At 40.7% G+C, this 19,965-nt stretch overlaps 1 protein-coding gene and 1 long non-coding RNA gene across 4 annotated transcripts; one reads left to right on the top strand and one right to left on the bottom strand.

Moving 5' to 3' along the window:
- Positions 1 to 10,560, top strand: SUMO1 (small ubiquitin like modifier 1). 2 transcript variants are annotated; one of them, XM_061377756.1, is made up of 5 exons: positions 1 to 157; positions 5,327 to 5,401; positions 6,730 to 6,807; positions 8,648 to 8,719; positions 10,030 to 10,560. In XM_061377756.1, exons 1-5 carry the CDS (start codon positions 146 to 148, stop codon positions 10,057 to 10,059), a joined length of 267 nt encoding a protein of 88 aa, XP_061233740.1. In that variant the 5' UTR covers positions 1 to 145; the 3' UTR covers positions 10,060 to 10,560. The 2 variants fall into 2 exon arrangements, with proteins under 2 accessions (XP_061233740.1, XP_061233730.1); XM_061377746.1 differs by having other exon boundaries at positions 9,683 to 10,560.
- A 4,213-nt stretch (positions 10,561 to 14,773) lies between these two features.
- On the bottom strand, positions 14,774 to 18,405 carry LOC133225415 (uncharacterized). 2 transcript variants are annotated; one of them, XR_009729146.1, is made up of 3 exons: positions 18,281 to 18,405; positions 15,471 to 15,626; positions 14,774 to 14,892 (listed from the first exon to the last, which is right to left on the bottom strand). It is a non-coding gene; the product is annotated as an uncharacterized LOC133225415 (long non-coding RNA). The 2 variants fall into 2 exon arrangements; XR_009729147.1 differs by having other exon boundaries at positions 15,471 to 15,619.
- Positions 18,406 to 19,965: the final 1,560 nt, after the last annotated feature.

Raw genomic sequence — 19,965 nt, 5'->3', positions numbered from 1 at the left:
GCCGAGCCGCACAGGAAGGGAAGTGAGCTCAGGCTCACCGGAAATCCCGCCCGCGCCGCGGCCTGTGTTTGCGCTGCGGGCAGAGAAAGAAGCGGAGCGTTTGCCGTGGCCCAGCCGAGCCTGCAGCACGTAACGGGGCCGAGCCATGTCGGACCAGGTACGAGTGCCTGGCCCCGGCCGACCGATCGCAGGGGTACCGGGGTAGCTGCCGCTGGACGCGGGGAGGTGGCGCGGCGGCGGCAGGCCCCGCAGATTCGGGGGTGTGGGAGGAGCTGCCTGCGCTCCCCCACTCACCTTCCCCAGCTATAGCGGAGCAGCCCCGGCCTGGCCCCGCGCTCTGTGAAGGACGCCCTGGGGCGAGCGGAGCCGCGGCAGTCCAGGGGGCGCCGGGAGGAATGTTGCCCTCAGGGAGTGTGTGTGTAGGGGGGTGCCGATCTCCGGCCTCGGCCAAACTCTGCCTGCAACCCGCCACCCCTCCTCCCCTTTGCTTTAGTCCCCCTTTTCTCTTCGTTCAGGGTGCTTAGCGAGGAGCACGGGACGGACTCCAAGACGAGGATACTCGGGGGCGGGCTCCAAGAGGGGGATACTCGGGGCCGGGGCTGGCGTCCGGCCGGAGTGCGGGCAGCTTCACAGGGCTCCGGGCCGGGATTGCCGCCGGGGCAGTCCCGGCCCTGGAAACCCGGGAGTGCAGCGAGGGGTGAGCTGTGTTGCACAACATTTGTTTTCTTTCGTTTTCCATTCCCCAGCTGCGTGATAGGATGCTCTTGTCCCGGAGCAGGCTTTGTGCGGGTTAAGCGAGACCCCCAGGTCCTCTGTTTGCCCTAGGAATGCAAAAGGAGGGGAGGAAAACCCAGACGTTCTTAGCTGAGCGTTGCTTCCCTAGATTAAACACGCTGCCCTTCACCAAGACTGTCCTGCCCTCAGTCCTTGTATATCATTGTGTTCCTGTCAATTCTGACTTCTCAACAGGGACTTAAATAGTTCCTTGTGCTGCAAGTTCCTGGCTTGTTTGGCATGGCATGCGTACAGTCGTTTGCTTACAACTGTTGCTGTAGGCTATGTGACCTGCTGGTGGGAAATGAAAACATCACTGCGTTTTTAATTTGTGTTCTGTTCTGCTTTATTTTTATATTGCCTTCATGTGGCAGTGTTTTCTAACTTTGTAATGACGGTTTGACTTTGGAAAAAATAATGTCAGTATCTACAAATCTTTCTTGTAGTGCCGTGAAGTCAGGAATAGTACCGTTGCCAGCCAGGAAATGAAAAGTATGAAGAGACAAGGCTAAGCTTAGTACGTAGTGTCTGCTTTGAGGAATAGCCGTGATACATTATGGCCGGTGAATAGAAGCCATAGCTGTATATGCTGGTGGTCTTTCTCCCCGCCCCCAGCTTTCAAGCACAATGCAACTGGTGAGGATGGTGCTGCTGCCTATGTCTGCCTGTGAGAGTGCAGCAAGGAGCACAGCTGTTGCCTGCACCCATTAGGACACATTTCCAGTTAGTAAAATCTGTGAAAGTAGCTGCATAAAAAAAGAAAGCAAGTTCTGAACTAGATTTTATAGGCTGATTTTCATGTGACCTGCCCTGTAGCTGTCTGCATTTGTGAACTAAGGCATGTTTTAACACATAGCAGCTTCCATTAGGTAATTCCTTCTCCATGCAAGTTCAAAACACATACACACATACTTGTTCTTTGGAACTGCTTGAAGAATGTAAAATCCAGTGTATGTGATAACCTTTTTGGATACAGACCTTCAAGGGATTTTAACAGGGACCCTGATATCTTTTCTAATAGAGAAGCTCAATGTTGTTATGTCATTCACTTCTGGGGGACTGTACAACAACAGCTAAACAGGTGCTCAAGTAATAGCATAACATAGGGTAACATAGCACTGTAAATCTCATTCCTATGGGAATAATTTGATTACCAAAAATTGTGGAATGCTCACAGGGGTGTCTTTTTGGTCCTGGAATAATAGGATATAATTTGTCACCAGTTATGACAATTTTTGGTTTGTCTCTTAATTATAAATAAGGAAGCGTGCTTGATTTAGTTACCTAGTTTCCGATAGGAAATTAACTTTTATGATGAGGAAAAATACTTGAAGGGCAGACTGAAATAAAAAGAAAATACCTGTGTTCTTGATGGGATCGTACTAGCAACAAAAAGAATAGTTTTTCCCCTCAAGGGTCTCTAGCTGGTTTTGATTTAATTGAATCTAGATGAGTATTTTTATCTGTCAATGTCCTACTAACAAACAGTGCTGTAGTTTGTATGCACTTTTCCACCCTTGTAACAAATGTAACTATATTTACAGTGTTAAGTGTGTTGCAGTCCTGTTCCTCTAGTAATCTTGGTTTTGTCGTTTATTTTTTTAAAGCTTATCTAAAGAGTGCTGAGTATAGGGTGGTTTTTTTCAGGTTTGGACATTATAGTTCAAGCACTTCAGAAAACTGGAGGAGGAAATTTGCAATATACTACCTTACAGCATTTGTTTTGTGGCTTCATTAGTTGCAATAGCAATACCAGCGTGTTTCATCCAAGATGTGCTTTTTTAGGGTCATGAATTTAATGTTGATATATAAACGTGAGAGTACTAGGAGCCTCATTTTGTGCTATTTAGGAAAACTGTGGAATATGGAGCCTTTAAAACTTAAAGCATCTAATGAAAAGTTAGAACTTGCGTGCTGTGGTATTCCTGTTCTGTTTGTATGATAGTCCTTTTTCTTACATACTGTTTCATGTGATACCTTAAACACCATTTTTTTTTCACCAGTTCTCTTCACAATGCATGGCAGTCTGGAGGCTTTGCTTGCAGATTGCTGATCCAGGGTTTTGTTAGTGAATGCTTGTAGTTTAGTAACTCTGCAGTCTCCTTGCTTTCTTTGTTCTTAAGTGTTTTTGTGTTGGCTTTACCATTTGGCATTGAATGGCGCAGTATAGCTCACTGACAAAATGCAGGGAGCTGTTTCAGACTTGCTGGGTCTTGTTGTGCTCCAATTTCAAATTTTTTTTATTTTTATTTTTTTTTTTTTAGTTTCAGTTATTGGGATTGTCAACATTGATTTGATCTTACTTCTCTTGAAATTACAGCTCTGTTTGCCCCTATTTCATGGATGAGAGGTTGCCGGGGCTTTAAACAAGCATCTTTATGGTGTTACATTTCAAAAGTCCAGATCCCTTTGCTTTTTTCTACTGTTTGCTCCTTCCCCTATGCGTGTTTAGTACTAGAGCCTTCCTTCCCTGCGGGTAGGAATCAAAGTCTTATGAGTCATTGCTTTCCACTCATGCTGGCCAGAGGCACTGTCATAGTAGCTATGATGATTTGTAATACCTTGTACAAGATGATTTATTTTGGAAAGCTCAGTAGGTAGATCTGTTACAATGCACAGAACTCTATCAACTGCTACAAATGCCTCTACTCATGAGATAATGTTGTTATGCAACTTGGTTTTTATATAAAGTAAACTAAGACAGTGACTGATCTGAAATGTCATGTAAAGGGACAGGATGTTCTTACACGTTCTTTCAGTGATAGCAAAGCAAGAGATACTTTTGAAGTTACAGGCTTCAGATCTATAGATATTTGAATCTCCCCAGTTCCTAGGGGCTGCCAGTCCTGCATATAAAAATTAGAACTGCTGTTTGTGCAAGATATAAGGAAAAGTTGCAGATTCTTAGTTTTGTTTCTCTTTTTAGTTAGGAGTGGAAACTACTGTATATTTTATTCCTGCAAATAAGCCCAGGAGGTTAGAGTTTAGATATGTGAGAAAGGGAAAACTTCGGTGGGGAGCACAGCTGCTGTTGTGTTGAAGACTCCTTTCACACTTAAGTGACTTTGCTTGGAGACCTGAGATTGTTTGGTTTCTTGAAAGCTTGAGGTCAGTTGTTGGATTTGAGCTTAAAGGATGATGAATCAGTTCCAGTAGTCCACGTTGTGCCAGGTAGGTATTTAAAAAAAACAGTAGTATTGAAACCAGGGTTATCCATATAGAGCCTCTGGGTCATCCTTTTTGTCATTGCAGAAACTGAATGGATGTGGCTTGAGGCAGCGAGTCAAACTGATACAAATAGCAGGCTCCTCTCCTTCTTTTCTTCAGATGGATACTGATACAGATAAGGAAGGAGTTTGCAGGCTTTGCTCCCTGCCATTCCCTGAACTTTTTTTAACATTTGAAGGAGTTGTGCATGTTTAACTTCTTTAAGGAGGAAAGGGCATCTTGAAAAGACCTGTCTGCCATTTTAATACAGAGATATATATGGATGGACTTAATACAGAAGGCCTAGTATGTAGTTTTGGTGCTTGATCCTAAAGTTCAACCAAACAAAGGATATTTCTGTATACTCAGCAAACGGCCCCTTTAGGTCTGGGAAAACTTACATCTGTTTTGCTTGTTTTGTCTACTGTGTTAAGCAGGAAGATATACAGGAAGATTTGAAGCATGATCAGCAGGGTATCCTTGTTTCTGATTACTTCACAAGATTTCATCGAGCACCATCTGGACCTGAGGCAGTGTCTGTGTAAAATTCCTTTGTGCTGCAGTGGAACATAACTGAGGCCTGATCCAGAATATGTAGTGACAGGCAAGGGATGGGGTTAGTAGTGCCTGATCTCTCACTTGTCTTATCTATCAGCAGCTGACACAAAAACTTTGATGTCCTTAATTCATGTCTTGCAGAACAAATACTTAAACCATTTTGCTGGGCTGTAGTGCTAAATGAAGCAAGTGAATCAAACTTGTCTGTACAATTAATTTTTTATCCTGAAAAGATATCAAAACACTATAGTTCTGAGAACTGCAGCTTTAAAGAATTGTGTACTTAAAACAAACATGCTGGAAGGAAGCTGCTACTTAATGTTGTTGTGTTGCCATAGAAAAGATGGTGACAGACCATTCTTTTGAAAGTAGTGGCTGCTGTTGGCGCAATAGACTGAAAAATATTTGTTTGGTTCACTCTCTTTACACTGACAGGGTGTCACAAATGCTTAGTCTCCTTGTGGTGTTCTTTTATCTGTCAAATATCTGACCTTCTTGGTACACTTCCTGTGTTTCTTTTTTGCAGTCTGCTTGTTGACTAGGAGTTAGTGGTATAAGACTATGCTTATCATTTCTGCATCTCTTATGTTCTTCACAGTGTTTCTCTTCTGTCATTAAACAAACTTCACAGACAGGTAGCCTTTTCATAATATTACGATGCTATTTTCACACAGAGAAAGAAAGAAAGAAGGTGCCTTCCATAGTCTGAGTAATAAAGAGGATGACAGCTGTCATACTGTCCTATGAAAATAAAGCGTTGAACTGATTTTCTTTAATGTTCCTTCAGGAAGCAAAACCTTCAGCTGAGGACTTGGGAGATAAGAAAGAAGGGGAATACATTAAACTCAAAGTCATTGGGCAGGTGAGTTTTTACGTAATTACTTGTTGACATTTGTTGGAGGTATGAGTTTGTATTGTAGAAATGAACACATGAAAGTTGGTATTTTCAGTTCATTGTGGTTCCTCTACTGCCATAAACTACTGATCAATTGCCAGTAAGGTGTGTTAGTATACTCTCTGTGATAGTTTGGTTGTTTTGTGTTTTTTTTTGTTGTTTTGTTTGTTTGGATTTGTGATGTTTTGTTTTCTTAAAGCTTGAGTAATTTATCCTTATGACTCAGGATTTGGTCAGTCTGATCCCAGTCTTATAACAAGGGAACCTGATACATTGAGGGATTAATTTATCTAAGGGTATGAATGAAACATTGCAAAATTTGATCAGAGTTAAGGTCTTCAGAGTTCATGGAGTACACTAAGCATGAGGTCAACTTTCTTGGACAGGGATAGGAAGGGGATTCTGTTTGATGTTGGCAGATGATAATGGTGGATTATAAATCTGAATTCATATTGTGTTGGAATGTGAATGGTGAGATCCTTCTTGGACAGAAGTCCTTCTGTGCAAAGAACCCTTATAGCTCATATGGCTTAACTCAGTATTGTTTATTGGAGTATTAGCATGATTGCTGTGCTGTTTTTACTGGAGACAGATGACTTCAAGTAGGACTAACTCAAACTAGCTTACCTATTGCTGTTTTAATCAGCAATGATGAGAACACATTCAAAAGCTGAATGTGACCCACATGCTTTTTGCACAATGTCTTGCAGAGAGTGTTTTATCTGTAGCCATTTTCATAGTTGTAGTTATTCGTATCTTGTAGCTGGCAGGAAGGACTATAGAATGAGACCTGAGATTTTTCCTTAGGTTAATGGTGTGTTGCCAAGTCTGCCTCCGTCCTAACTTTTAGATAATTACTCTAATTGAATGAGGTTTTGTATGTATTTTGAAATGCAAGCTTTAACTTGTCTATTTTGGAATCTTAGAGCAGAAGTCCCCTGCATATGTATGTTTGTGTTTCGTAAGTACATCAGCTGGGTAAAGATGGAAGCACAGACTGAACCATAAATGTTTTTTTTGTACTTGTAAATCAAAAACCTCCACAGTGAGCCTAAGGCTATACTATGCCATCTGTTTTAAAATGGAGCTTTCTGTGGAAGTGTATGATGAATTTAGTGACTGATAAATCATCCTGGAGGTTCATATTATGATGTACCGAGGTATACATGATGATAGTTAAGCTGCATTTTGTGTTAATTTTACATAAGTTTTTCTTAATGGAAGTCTTGAAAATCAGTATCGATAAAATAAGCAATTACTACGAAGAGAGTAACTTTTTTCTTTCCTGTTCTTAGGACAGCAGTGAAATTCACTTCAAGGTGAAAATGACAACACACCTCAAGAAACTCAAAGAATCATACTGTCAAAGACAGGTTTGTGAAACAATGCCACTGTCTTTAAAAGAGAATTAAAAAGCCAAGCACTTTAGCTTTACTTTTCTCACTGTTCTTTCAAATAAAGACATTTGTTGAGACAGTCAAGCTATTGTCTAGTTACCAGGAAAAAAACAGGTATCTGACAGTACAAATACAATGGGTCTCCTCATTTCTTCTGACAAGTAAAGGTATTTCTATTTAAGATAGTTGTGAATTTTATAGTAAGTTACTGTTTGAAAACATGTGGTGGCTGTTCAGAAGATGCAGAAGTTACCTTTTAAAATGCCTGGGCATGCATTTATATTTCCTATAAAATCTCCCATCTCCACGTGAAATTCCCCTAAAGCTGTAGAATACTGCAGTTCAGGATGAGAGCTGCTTTAGGCATTGTTACAGCCATTGATATGGTAATTGATTAACACTAGCTGTTATGCCCGAAGTTAAAGAAATCTGCAACATTAATTGCAAATGTAGGTAAACAGTAACTACTGTTATGGAACAAAATTAGATCTCCAGATTCAGTGGAGATATTGTGGATTCACTGCCGCTATTTCCAGGAGCCCTGGCCTAGTTTACCTCCAGCTTTGGGGATAGATGCCTTGTGTGGCTTAACAACTAATATTTTGGGAGTTTTCTTAATACCTTAAGACAAGTTGAACTTTTCAGTTGAAGTTTTTTGTAGACTGGGTTATTTATGCTCTCGAAATAGGATGAAAGAAAGGATTAAACACCAAGTATCTTTGTAGCCGAATCTAAATGATTAAAATTGTGATTAACTTAGAAATCTTGAAGTACGTTCTTGGAAATAATGAATGCAGTAGTCTCACTGACTGATGAATATGCATATGTGTGGAATTCCTTTTTAAGGAAGAAATAATTATTTGAATGAGCACAGGTGTATCTATCTCTGGGCTGAGTTCTGGAGAGTCTGTGATTTTCTTCATGAGTAGTCAGTATGGTTTTTTGGTGTCAAGTAGCCTTTCTCTGGTAAAGGAACCACGGACATGGCCAGAGGGGATTGTTGAAACAGTGTGAAGAGCTGTTCTTTCCTGTGAGGTTTTCTGCCTAGTTATTTGCAAGCAGTGCTTCTGAGATCTAATTGATGCACAAGACTGGTCACATTCCACTTGCATTTGTTTTGCTCACAATCTGAAAGAGAAGAAAAAGATGATGTGTTTGCCTCATCTGATGAGATGAAGTACGATATTGTGCTACAACACAGGCACACTGTACCACAGACATGCGGCAAGTTGATTTATGGCTGGGACGCTCCATTCTCCTTGTTTGAATCTTATTTCTTTTTCTCTCCCTCGGCTCTGCTCTTTCTTATCCCCAGTGTAGAGCTTTTGCAGAACTGATAATGCCAGAGGTTTCTGTTCCTGTGGTGATGAAAGACTGGGGATGCAAGGGTAGGAGTTCATGAAGTAAACATTATGTTCTTCCTCTTGTCTTAGCATCTTTAATAAGGCTGATGTGCAGTTCAGAAAAGACTGGGCCTTCATGTGTGATATCTTGGAAGGGAGGGTGTAGTCAGTAATTATAAATAAACAAAGATGGTGGGGGAAGCTAAGTAAAATTCCAAGTTGTTGAGATAGAACTCCAGTGAGACTTCAGAACAAGCATATATTTTAGCACTATCATGTTCCTTGAGTCACTTTGTAGTTTACATGGTCGCAACAGAATAGCTGAGCTCTCTGTGTAACAGGAACTAACACTTTCTCTTTTTTTTTTGACTTTCACATGTGTTGCTTTTATTAAACATGTTTTTCTTGTAAATCCATATAAGTTTCAGTAAGTTTTGTGTTTTTTTTCTTGTACATCTGTTCCTTTTTTTTAGGGTGTTCCAATGAATTCACTCAGGTTCCTTTTTGAGGGTCAGAGAATTACTGATAATCATACCCCCAAGGAGGTGAGTTTCTTTCTAAAATAAGTGCTACATAATTACCTGGAGAAACTAAATACCAAACTGGTTGGTTAATATGTTCTGCTAGACTGTTAACCAGAATTAAAGTGTTTCTTGAAATATAACCAACTTTGTTGACTGCATTTAGTCAAATATACTCTATTTGTCTAACCTAGGATCTTTAATAAGGCCAGTATGCAGTTGAGAAAGATTGGTTGAACCTTCATGTGTAACCTTGTCTCAGAAGTGCGGGGGTATAGTCACGGCTTATCAGAGAGAAAGGAAAAAAAAATTAAGGAAATTTTCCAGTTGTTGAGCTAGAACTTCAGTGTGACTTTGGAATAAATATGTATTTAATTCACATTTATTAGGTCAAAGTGTAAATAAACAGAAAACTGATTACTTCTGCTCTCTAGTGACTGCCACCAATTGTTATGACAAAGCAGGAAGAAATGCTTATAAAAATGACCTTCTGAAAAACCAAACTTGTGTACCTTGAAATTGAACAAGTTACCCTCTTAAAGAGAGCAGTCATAACCAGGCTTTGAGTTGCAAACCATAGGTCTTAGCTGTTTTGTTGAGCTAGTGGTGTGCTATATATAATTCACGTGGCTGTACAGCTCATGCATTCACTGTGATGATGCTTATGTTCTGTGCATCTGTTGCCTGAGAAAAAGGGGTTTAGGGAAAGGTAAAGCTAGCCACTTCCAGGCTGATGCATACTGTCCCTCAAGTGGATTTTGGCTTCATGATAAGGGTTTTTCTTTGACTGATATGTATAAGGCTGAAGGAAAAGGACTAAAATCATGAGTGTTGGCTAGTGAGATGGCGACTAAAATTTTTTTCACTTCTTTGATGAATTATGAGGGAACAGAGGAAGAAACCATTGTATAACTTGTCTAGGACCTGCTCTGAATTCAGTACATAAGATTTATAACAATTATATGCTGTTCTTTTCTGTTCTTGCAGCTGGGGATGGAGGAGGAAGATGTGATTGAAGTTTATCAGGAACAGACGGGGGGTCACTCAACAATTTAGATCCTTCTGTTTGTTTTCTCCCCCCTTAATCCTTTTTTATTTTTAAATAATAGTTCTTTTGTAATGTGGTGTTCAACACTGAATTGAAACTGGCACCCCATCTCTGGGAGTTTATTTTCAAGCGTCTGGTATTTTGAATTCTCGTGCTCATTATACACTATTGTTTCTGTTTTCATTGTGCTGAACTTCTGTGATCCAGCTGCAGCCTTGCTCCCCTCTTCCCTTCTGCCCTCCCCTTTAGAAATACACGTACACACATGCATTTGTATGTTCACTAGGTTCGTGCATTTCAGGCACGAAGGCTGTAAGATCTGCCAGGTGGGCAAGTGTTCTTAATGACTTCCATATCTGCCCTGAAGTTTTGATGTGTGACTGTTTCACTCCTGGACTATAACTTTCAGTGCGAGATGAAGTTTTTCAGAGAACTAAACTGTGGAGAAATTGTGTATCCATAACTCAGAGCTATTTTGCTTAAATTGTGCTGATGGCCCAATGAAGAAGATTACCAAGTTGGAAATGGAAAAGCTAGAACTGTTGTCATCTGTACCTTGCTCCAGAGATGGCTTTGCTGAAGACATAAAATTGAAAACCCTAATGATTCTTAAATCTTGCCAGAAGAGCCCAGAAGCATTTTAACTTCATATAGCAATTAGTACACGCAGGTATTCGTGCAGGAATGTTCACAGCAGACAACTGGTGTTACTTTGACACTCTTGTTTGTACCTTTTGGCCTGGGACATGGGTTTTGAATGGACATTGTCTGTACCAGCTTCATTTAAAATAAACAAGAAAAACAATTTTATAAACAACTTGTATTTTCTTTTCAAGTATTTGGAAATGAGCCAAATGATAGGAAGTTATAATTAGGGCATGCTTTTCCAGTAAATATATGCTGAAGCCAGGGAAAAAAATGTGCCCTTTAAATATACCTCATTAAAAAAACCCAACTAACAACCCAACAACTTTTTTCTGCTTGCCCCAGTGAAATACGTGATCTGTTTAGTTTTCAGGTGACTATTTGAGACTACTATCTGTGTGTTTTTCTTGTTAGCGAATATTCACATACAGCTACATAGAACATCATGCACAAAAGTTAAACTGAAAATGCAGCTTGGAAGGAAATACGAAGATGGTTTTTAATGTTCACATCTCATATGATCATGGTACCATTAATCTCTCTGTGTCTATGATGGATGACAAAGAAGAGTTACAGTTCAGCAGGCATCATGAGGGTCGATCTCGTGTTCTGGCTAGTTGCAGGTTCTAAATGGTCAGTTTGAGAACATGTTACTGGTTATGAAAGCTGAGATGGGAGGCTGTGGGCAGAGTAGTGTTGGGAGAAGACTTCTGCACTGTCCCTGCTTCAGCTTTTCTGCAGATAAATAGGATTCATGTATGGCTTGGTAAATCAAGTTCACTATGAATGCCAACTTCATTTAAAGGTGCATTTTAGTGCTGGCATACTTGGAAGAAATTGCATATTTTGAATTATTACCTTTTGCTGTAAAGCTAGAAATGCATTTTCTTTCATGCTTGTGGTTTGTGTCCTCTTTCTGATTTAATAATACTTTTGTACACATAGTTGCACTAAGCAATTTTTTCAAAGATTAAAATTTTTGTTTACAAAATATCAGAATATGGGGTTTTATTGAAGTATTTGATGTAATTCAGTTCTTAGGGGGAAGAGGGATTTCTACTGGGATGTAGAACAACATAGCTTCTTTGCCCTTTTTTTCCAGTATTCTTTTAGAATAGTAAATACGTCTGCTTCAGAATACCAGAAATAAAACAGCCTTGTGATTACTATCAGTTCATCTTCTAATTTTAATTTATATAATGCTCTTGGTAAACAAAATCCTTATTATTGCCCTTTGGCAAATTAGGATCTGAGGCTCAGGGGGTGGTAATGTACTTGGGTCACTCTGGAAGCCGAAGGTGGAGCTGAGAACTGAGTCCATATCCCATGGGTGTGATGCTCGTACTCTAGTTCCTGCACTATCTTTGCTTCTTATTGTTCACTTTCCTATTCCAAATCTGTTTTAATATGCTCATTTATATTAGCTTTCTAGTTGAAGCACTGCACTTGGTTCTCTTGAGACTATGGAGGAGGGTTTCCTGCAGAGATTGAAGCTCAAGGCGAAGAAATTTTTGTTAACCTTGTCCTAAAATACATCTCTCTACAGAGTGGATAAGGTACCAGTGACAAACTGATTTGACCTCTTTCTCAGACTTGTGAAGCCTCAGACGTGAAGCTAGTGCCTCAGCGGAGCTGCTGGTCTAGAGCAGTGTCTGCATTGTTATAACTTGATGGAACAGTAATAACAGGAAAACTCTGCATCAAAGATTACTTTTGAGGAGTTTCATGTAAAATGAGAAGATACATGTGCTACACAGATGCACTAGTACCTTTCTTAAGAAATATCATTCTTGGAAGTTGCACATTTAAACCTGAGTTTTGAACTCAAGGATTAGACAGACTTGAAATTTCTTCATTTCTCTGGAAGAACTACTTTTTAAAGAATTTCTTTCTGAGAAGAGTAGAATTTCTAAATCACTCTTGGCTTTGAAGCATGCCTGCAAGTTGGGTTAGCCTTCATATGTTGGGGAAAATCAGAAAATACTCTTTTTTTCTCCTGCAATTTGCTTACATGCTTGCCTACATATTGGAAGAACTGAGCTCCGCTGTTCCTGGCTGGTTTTTAAGTGTTTAAGAAAAATGATGGGAGAATGAAACCATCTTCACTGAGTCAGTTATGCGGTGGAAGCTAGTATTTAGTTCTAATTTTGAAATTGGTATTTTTAGTATTCAGTACAGTGGCGTATAAAAGCTGTATTGATAAGTGCTTTACAAAATTAATCGGTCTCAACAGATTTTCTTAAAGTTGCTATGTTTAAAGGATTTCTGTATTCTTTTAAGTATAAATATATCTACATCGTCATCAACTAAATAAGATTTTGAAATTAAATGTGTGAGTTTGCAGGATTTGAACTGCAGTTAGGGTGTCAGATGATGCTAAAACTCAGTCTGTCACAAATTTTGACTGCCCATGTATTGTTTCAGAAGCACTACAACTGTATGCTACTTTTTAGCTTTTTCTACTTTAAATTGAAGCTAGTTTTAAGAATACAATGCAAAAATATCTGTCCTGCATCTTTGGTATGCACTTCTGAATTATTGCTATTTGGGTAAATTTTCTTAAATGAGAAAATCAACTTCTGAGAGTAGTCAATAGAGAGGACTGTAGGAATTGTGCAAGTTGGAAGTAGTGTAAACCAGTTTTGGTTTTGCTTTTAGAATCGGTACTTAATGCATACTTAATGAAGTTCAGCTTCAATTTAGAGACTGCAAATTTTGATTTCACCACACGAGACTCTCTACAGGAACTGCAATATGAACTGAATCTACAAATGTTACACTTTCTTATGTAACATTAGAGAAGCAGAAAATAAACCTACTTTGCAAGGAAGAAAATTTCCTTGTAGTTCCTCTGTTGTCTTATTGTTGAATCTGAAATCTAGCCTTTTACTTAAACAGTGGTACATTTATTGCAATTTCTTGGTTTGGAGAATTCTCCCAAAAGTCAGCACTGAGGTCTTCGTATCTCTTATAAACTGATAGATGCATTATTTTCTCTCAGCACAAAATAGACCAATGTGGCACCTCTAGGTCTGTCTAGATTTACTTCTGCTGGCTCATAAAACATGAATGCGTGCTTTTACTTGTGATCATAGAATGTATGCACAGACTACTGGTGAAGTCTGGAGAAAACAGCTTTCTGAATGAGAATAGCACCTATCTTGAAAAGGAATGTTGTTCCTCTCTTGAATTGAAGATTGGAATCTTGAGTTAGTCTGCAATTGAAAGAGCTCACTGCAGTGACCTATTCCAGGCATTCATTTATTCATTTGTAGTTTTCAGGCCTAGCTTTTCAAGGAGCTGAAAATAAGAAAGCATCCGTGGTAGGTGAAGAACATCTTGAGTGTGTTCTACTCTGGTAGCTTCTATTAGTAGTGCTGGTTGGAACTGCAGAGGTTGTTCTAGATCTGTTCTTTGCCTGTAAAAGGTGTTAAAGCAGATTGCAGACACAGGACAGGCTTCCTCCTTGGTTTAGAAAGCTGGTGCTTCAACTTGAAACTACACACTCAGTGGTCTCATCACTGATTCACCCCTAGTTTCTTTGACTTTGCCACAGTGTATACAGTGCCTTCTGAGGCAGGGAGGCTGGACTTCCCCCAGGAGTTGGATTTAAGCAATGTTTGGAATGAGCTGAGGAAGAGGATGTTGGCTTACACATTTGGGGCAGTTTGTTCTCCTGTCATAACAGCAAGCAGGAGATAATTGCTAGTGCTCAGCTGTGGTTTGTGGCTCACAAATTGATCTAGGCTTCCTTTAAGAAGGTCTGCTATGCTCTTTGCAATGTTTTAGAATGTGGTATGCAGACTCCTGGGTCCTGTGTTCCTTTAAGAAGGTCTGCTCCTTTTAGAAGGTCTGTAAGACCTTTCTTCAAGAAGGCTTGCTTTAAGAAGGTCTGTTATGCTCTTTGCAATGTTTTAGTGTGTGGTACGCAGACTCCTGGGTCCTGTGTTCTGAGGTGCTGGTAGGAGTGAAGTCCTGGAGGCATACTATGCTGGAATCTGTTCTGACGGATTGTGTAAAAGTAATCATAGTTTCAGGTATGTGGGGAAATCTAATTGGGCTTCTTTCTGTAGCATAAATGGATGTTAAAAACTAAAGTAATTAAAAAATACAGATAGGATATATTCGAATTGCTGATGGAATTTTGGGAAACATTGTAAAACTGGTTAAATAGCAGAAGAACTGCATTATGTCTTGGAGTCTGAATTGAAGGCAACTCCTGAGGTATCAGTGCTACTCTTCAATGTTAACTGTACTGATAAAACTCCTGACTACAGAGTATTTTGTATAGGCAGGCACTGGGTGTTAAATATGTATTATTACTGAGAAAAAAAGGACTTCACTCTCATTAATAGCTACATACCTGATTAAAACCTGTGCTGCTTGTTTGGCTTCCTCTAGAGTTAGTCCAGCATCTTCCTCTTTATTTGCTCCTCAGCCTCATATCTTCTCCCAGTTTCTTCTTTCATACTCCAGGCATTCCTCTTTCTCTGTTTTTCTGCCTCTTAGAAACAGATCACCAACAACTATTAGTTGCTCACCTACTTCCTATTTAGGAAATGCTTTTTTCATCAATTACCAGTAGAAAGAAAGTACTGTTACAATGCTGTTACAAGTATTGTCTCAAATGCATGAGTTTATCTTAAATTATAATTGGAGTTTTTAAAATCTGTTTGGCATTTAGGTTTTCAAGTCTTTTTGTGCAACTATCTGTTAGAAGTACAATATCTTCTCTCCCTCCTCCCCCCAACTGTGTAGCTACTTGGGACTTAGGTTTTCAGAAAAGTTATGTAACAAAAACATCAAGAAATGAACAAATGTAGCATGGATGTTACTGCTAGCACCTTGCACAGTTGCATCACAGCTAGGCTGTTGAATTTCTCCAGGTTGCAGGGTCTCTGAAAAGGGGACTGTTACCGTATCTATTTAATAGAGAAGCAACTGAGGTACTACAAGTTTGGGAGTTGACGTCACAGGAATTCCAAGGCAGACACAGAGTCTAAGTCTATGTCTTTACCAGAAATCATCCATTCACATGAATTATCTGCAGCTAAAATAAGCTTTAGCGTTTCTTCAGACTACCTGCTCCTTGTTCCTTTAGCTGTCTCTTCTGGAACTGCAGATGATTTTCTGTTACAATCCTCTGCTGCTGCCAAATACATTCCTGTGCCACTTTCTCTAATTGTGACTGCTGTGTCCTGTTCCTGGCGCCTCTACTCTTGTTCTAGTTTCTGTAAACTAAAACATAAATTATTATTAATTGCTATAGCAACCTTGGGTTTGCTGAACATTCTTGCCAGAAGAAGAGCAGGTTCCAGCCCAAAGAGCTAAGCAGATTACCAAAGAAAGGAGAGAGAAATTAGACTAAAGAGAGAACAGGTGCTGGTTAGTGATGCTTCACATGTGTCTGGTTGGTTCTGCAAGTTAGTATTAAAAAAACCTAACCCCCAACTACTTTCCTTCACATTGTCTGTACAGGGTTGAATTTTTACATGTGTGTTTTTGAGAAGGACATGAGGACTATAGGATACAGGTAGGTGGTTTATGTAAAACAGGGATGTGGAGGCAGAGGATGGAGAAGAGCAGAGTCAGCTAGGAAAGTTCTGAGAACAGAAGCCGGAAGAAAAAATCAGATTATGTCTTTATGGAGCAAGAACACAAACCCAGAGTAAGAACCCAGGCTACAACAAGCAAGGAGGCAGTGGAAAGCCTTGGCTGAGATTTAGATATAAACAGAATGGGGGTCAAAATGGGCTATATTTGCTGGAGAGTTCACACTGAGAGTAAGGAACATGAAAGAAAGTCGAGGAGGTTCATGAAGCAGAGGAATATTCTCCTTAGTTTGGGAACTGGAAGTTACGGAAAATCAAACTAAAGTTCTTCTGCTCCATGAAGTGCTGTTTAAGATAATTTCCAAACCGTAACTCAGCGTTCCCAGCCTAGCAGTTTGACTTGAATGCCTACTTGCTTTTCCTGAAATCAAGTTAAGCAGGGCATGGCACTAATCTCAAAAGACTATTTAAGTCAGATTTATTCTTTCTTTCAACCATCTGATTAAAGAATGCCACTTCTACAAATGACTGAACTAAAAACTGTCCATTTCTAGGTCGCTGTTCCTCCCAGTAAATACAGTTCCTCCACCGAAGGAGGTCGCTGTTCCTCCCAGTAAATACAGCTCGATGAAAAAGTTTAGAAGCAAAGCGATGAAATAATGTCAGAATGTGTTGTTTTGTGTAAGCAGAACATTTCAAAAGGTGAATAGAAAAGTGATAATTATGTTAGAGCTTGTTTCTGATACTGGTGGGTTTCCCAGAACTTTGCCTTAAGTATTTAGTGGTGGTTATTTTTTTCCCTAAAACTATATCAGCAGAGATAAAGAGCAAAAGTGCTCTTACTGCATTTTATTTTATTTTTTTCAGTAGAAAGTTCTTATATCATTAAGGAATAACATACATCACTATGAGGTATCTTTATACCTATGTAGTTGTTACCACACGGAGGTTTTTGTCAGGGAAAATGCTCAGTAGTGGTTTTGGTGCTGTATGGAAAAAAGCAGAATGTTGTCTGCATGAACTGCCTACAAGCTAGTTGCAATTGGTTGGAAAACTGAATTTGTTTAATGACTCTAGTTTATTGTCAATACTGATTTTTCATTAATAACTTGGAAATTGTAATTTTAGGGCAGTCTCAGAATTCAGAATAATGATAAATGGATGAAAGTTTTAAAAAGAATTAAATTACATTAGTAGACATACATGCAACATTAAAGTTAGGAAAAATCTAATATGCTGCTGAAAGATAGAACTTTATGTATGCACATGTTTCAGATGAAAAGGTCTGTGATTGTTATCCTCTAGTTTGGAATTTGCCTGAGGGTACTGGATCAGTTTGCTGGCTCCTTCATACTCTTATGCGTTACTAGTCTTCTATTATATCAGAAAATGCTTTGTGTTACATCTGTTTCTTCATGCTGGAACATTGATGTGTTTGGATGCATATGGGTGGCTGACAAAAAGCAAAACAAGGATTACAGTAGTTCTGTGTCATGATTCCATTCTAATGTTCCTGTCTAAAATGAAAACATTATCCTCACTACACACATCTCCACAGTGCTTCTCTGTTCCTTTTCCAGATCTGCCTTCACTTTTTCCATTTGTTCCTGCTGCTCTTTCTTTATTTCTGTTCTTGTTCTTTCCTCTTGTAGCCATCACCCCTCTGCCTTTTCTGCTCTTAGTTTTTCCTGTGCAGATTTATCTTCTTGCCATTTTCCAGGAGGAATCTGAACAAGAATATAATTAATAATGCACTTAGAGTTGACATTCTGTGAATGATGATTTACCTGCTATTACCTGAGATTTAAAATTCTTGAAAGAGATATGCCTTATGTACTTATTAAGGTAGATTTCACTTATGTGGGATTTTTCCTGTCACTTTGGCCAATAGTGCCTGTTTTCTCTATATAGTAAATGTTTTACTACTTTTTTTCCCAGTAGGCATTCACCTTTGTGATATCTGATGATTCTTAAGTTAACTTCCTTGTATTTAGTGTCCCAGTATGTTTCTACCTAAGCTGTATTCTCCAGACCTCTGCCAGCTTCGTATTTTCCCCTGTGTTTTTCCGAAGTATTCTGAAGTTGTAACACATGAAGGGGCAGGCACGGGGCTGTCATCTAGTCCCCAAAAGTGACCGCTCTGAGGAAACAGTAAAGTCTAAAAAAAGCCTGAAAGCCTAGTAGCTGATCAGTCAGCTAGAGGATCATTATGGTGAAATGGGGAGGCTACACACGGTCTGTATTCCTCTAGTTCTAAATCAGAACTGAGGAATAGTTTTCCAGAAACTGCGGGGATTTAAGATGCCGGCCTGGCGCATCTTAAATGCCAGACCTTTTTACCTTGATCCGTGCTGTCCCTTTAAAGGAAGGCCTCAGGGAGCGCGCCTTGCTCCAGGTTTCCTCTGGGACTGCTCTAGGAGGTTGACGCTCTGGGAATGGCGGCTTTGAGGGCATCGCCGCGGGCGGGCGGGCGGGGGCTCAGCCTCCTCCCCCTCAGCGCCCACCTCACTGCGCCTCCATGCGTGGCTGCCGCTTTCCTTGGCCGGGGGGTATCTCCCGTCTGACGGAGGTTGAGTACAACCATGGATCCTCTGTGGGAGCAAAAGCCTCCTTAACGAAGGACTGGAAAAGGTGAAGTACAGACAGTGTGTATGGGAGCCTGCCTGGCCTCCATGTCTGCTGGTGCTTCCTGAGTGGAAGGTCCAGTTAATGGTAGGTAGGAAGGACACCTTTGAGTCTGCCTGGCCTGAGGAGAAGGTTGATACCTCACCTGATGTGAGGTGAGAAACCAGCATGTGGAAGACATGCCCTTGGGGAGGATCTGAGAGAGCGGGCTGGTTGTGTGTTGGAGGTGGGGCCAGCTTGGGCTCACCTGCTGCTCCTGTCACCCTCAGCCATGGGCTGCCGTGGCCTGCTGCAACATCTGCTGGTGGGAGCAGCTCTTCTCCTTTCTAATGTCAAGGCAACCTGCCAGAAAGACTTTCCCAAGTGATGGCTTCATCCCAAACCTGCATATGTGGATAATGCTCAGGTAAATAAAAACAAAACAAAACCAAGCCTGTTACTAATGAGGATGAATTAATGTGGGGGTGACCTGAACTCAGCTACACCTGTGCTTGGGGTGGAAAATGAGCTTGGGCTGCTGAGGAGACGGGTCTGGTATGGGGCAGCCAAAGGGGCCAGACCTCTTGTGGGGAGGTGCCTCCTGCAAGGCTGTGGGACCAGAAGAGTGAGAGCTGGGAATAGAAGCCTCAGTGTCCCATGCCCTGGAAAGGAGCCCCTTGTGCTGCCCCTCTGAGGGGAAGCCTCTGTTGATGGAGTGTGCTGAGGGCTATGTGGAGCTGAGGAGGCACCTGTGAGGAGAGGGGCCTGTCTCTCCCTTAGTGAGAGGCACAGACACCCTGAGGCTGCAGCCATCGTGTGTAAGGATTGCAGCAGGGCTGCCTTGTTGCAGTGTCAGGTAAGGACATGCTGGGTAGGTCTTCGTTCTCATTTTTGTGTCCCCATTGCATGGGATTTGCTTCAGCACATATCCCTGCCCACGTTCACAAGCACCATTTCTCACCTCCACAGCCCCATTGCTCCCTCCCGCCTGCTGCTGTGTGAGTGCTGCTTACTGGAGTGACCACTGAGGGCAAGTGGCCTGAAACAAGGGAAGGCCACAGTTGTCTGCATGGGGCTGGTTGTCAGGGGGAGCCGCTTCTTCTCTGTGAGGAGAGCGGGTGGGATGGCTGCTGCCATTTGCCTCACCAGCTGCCCTCTTTTCCTGTTGGCTTCTGGTTGCCTTGCTCTGCCTTTTGCCTTCTTTATGTAGGTCCATTCTTCCTGTGGTGCTCTTCTGGTTCTCCTGGAAAAACACAAAGCTTTCCAAACCGAACATGGCCAAATAACTGTCAAAATAATACATTGCTGATGTGGGTGATCTACTATTGGATGCTGTGGATACTGTAGTGATTGTTCATTCAGAGTACAAATGTTTCAGTCTAGAGGAAAATCTGTTCTTTCTGCTAATGTGTTTGGTTTTG

The sequence above is a fragment of the Neopsephotus bourkii genome, unplaced genomic scaffold (assembly GCF_033783945.1).
Source record: "Neopsephotus bourkii isolate Nb327-2 ecotype Australia unplaced genomic scaffold, CSIRO-AGI_Nbou_v1 NB_196, whole genome shotgun sequence".
Classification (NCBI taxonomy): Eukaryota; Metazoa; Chordata; class Aves; order Psittaciformes; family Psittacidae; genus Neopsephotus; species Neopsephotus bourkii.
Note: the sequence above shows the minus strand (reverse complement) of the source record. Positions and strands in the feature narration are given on the sequence as shown.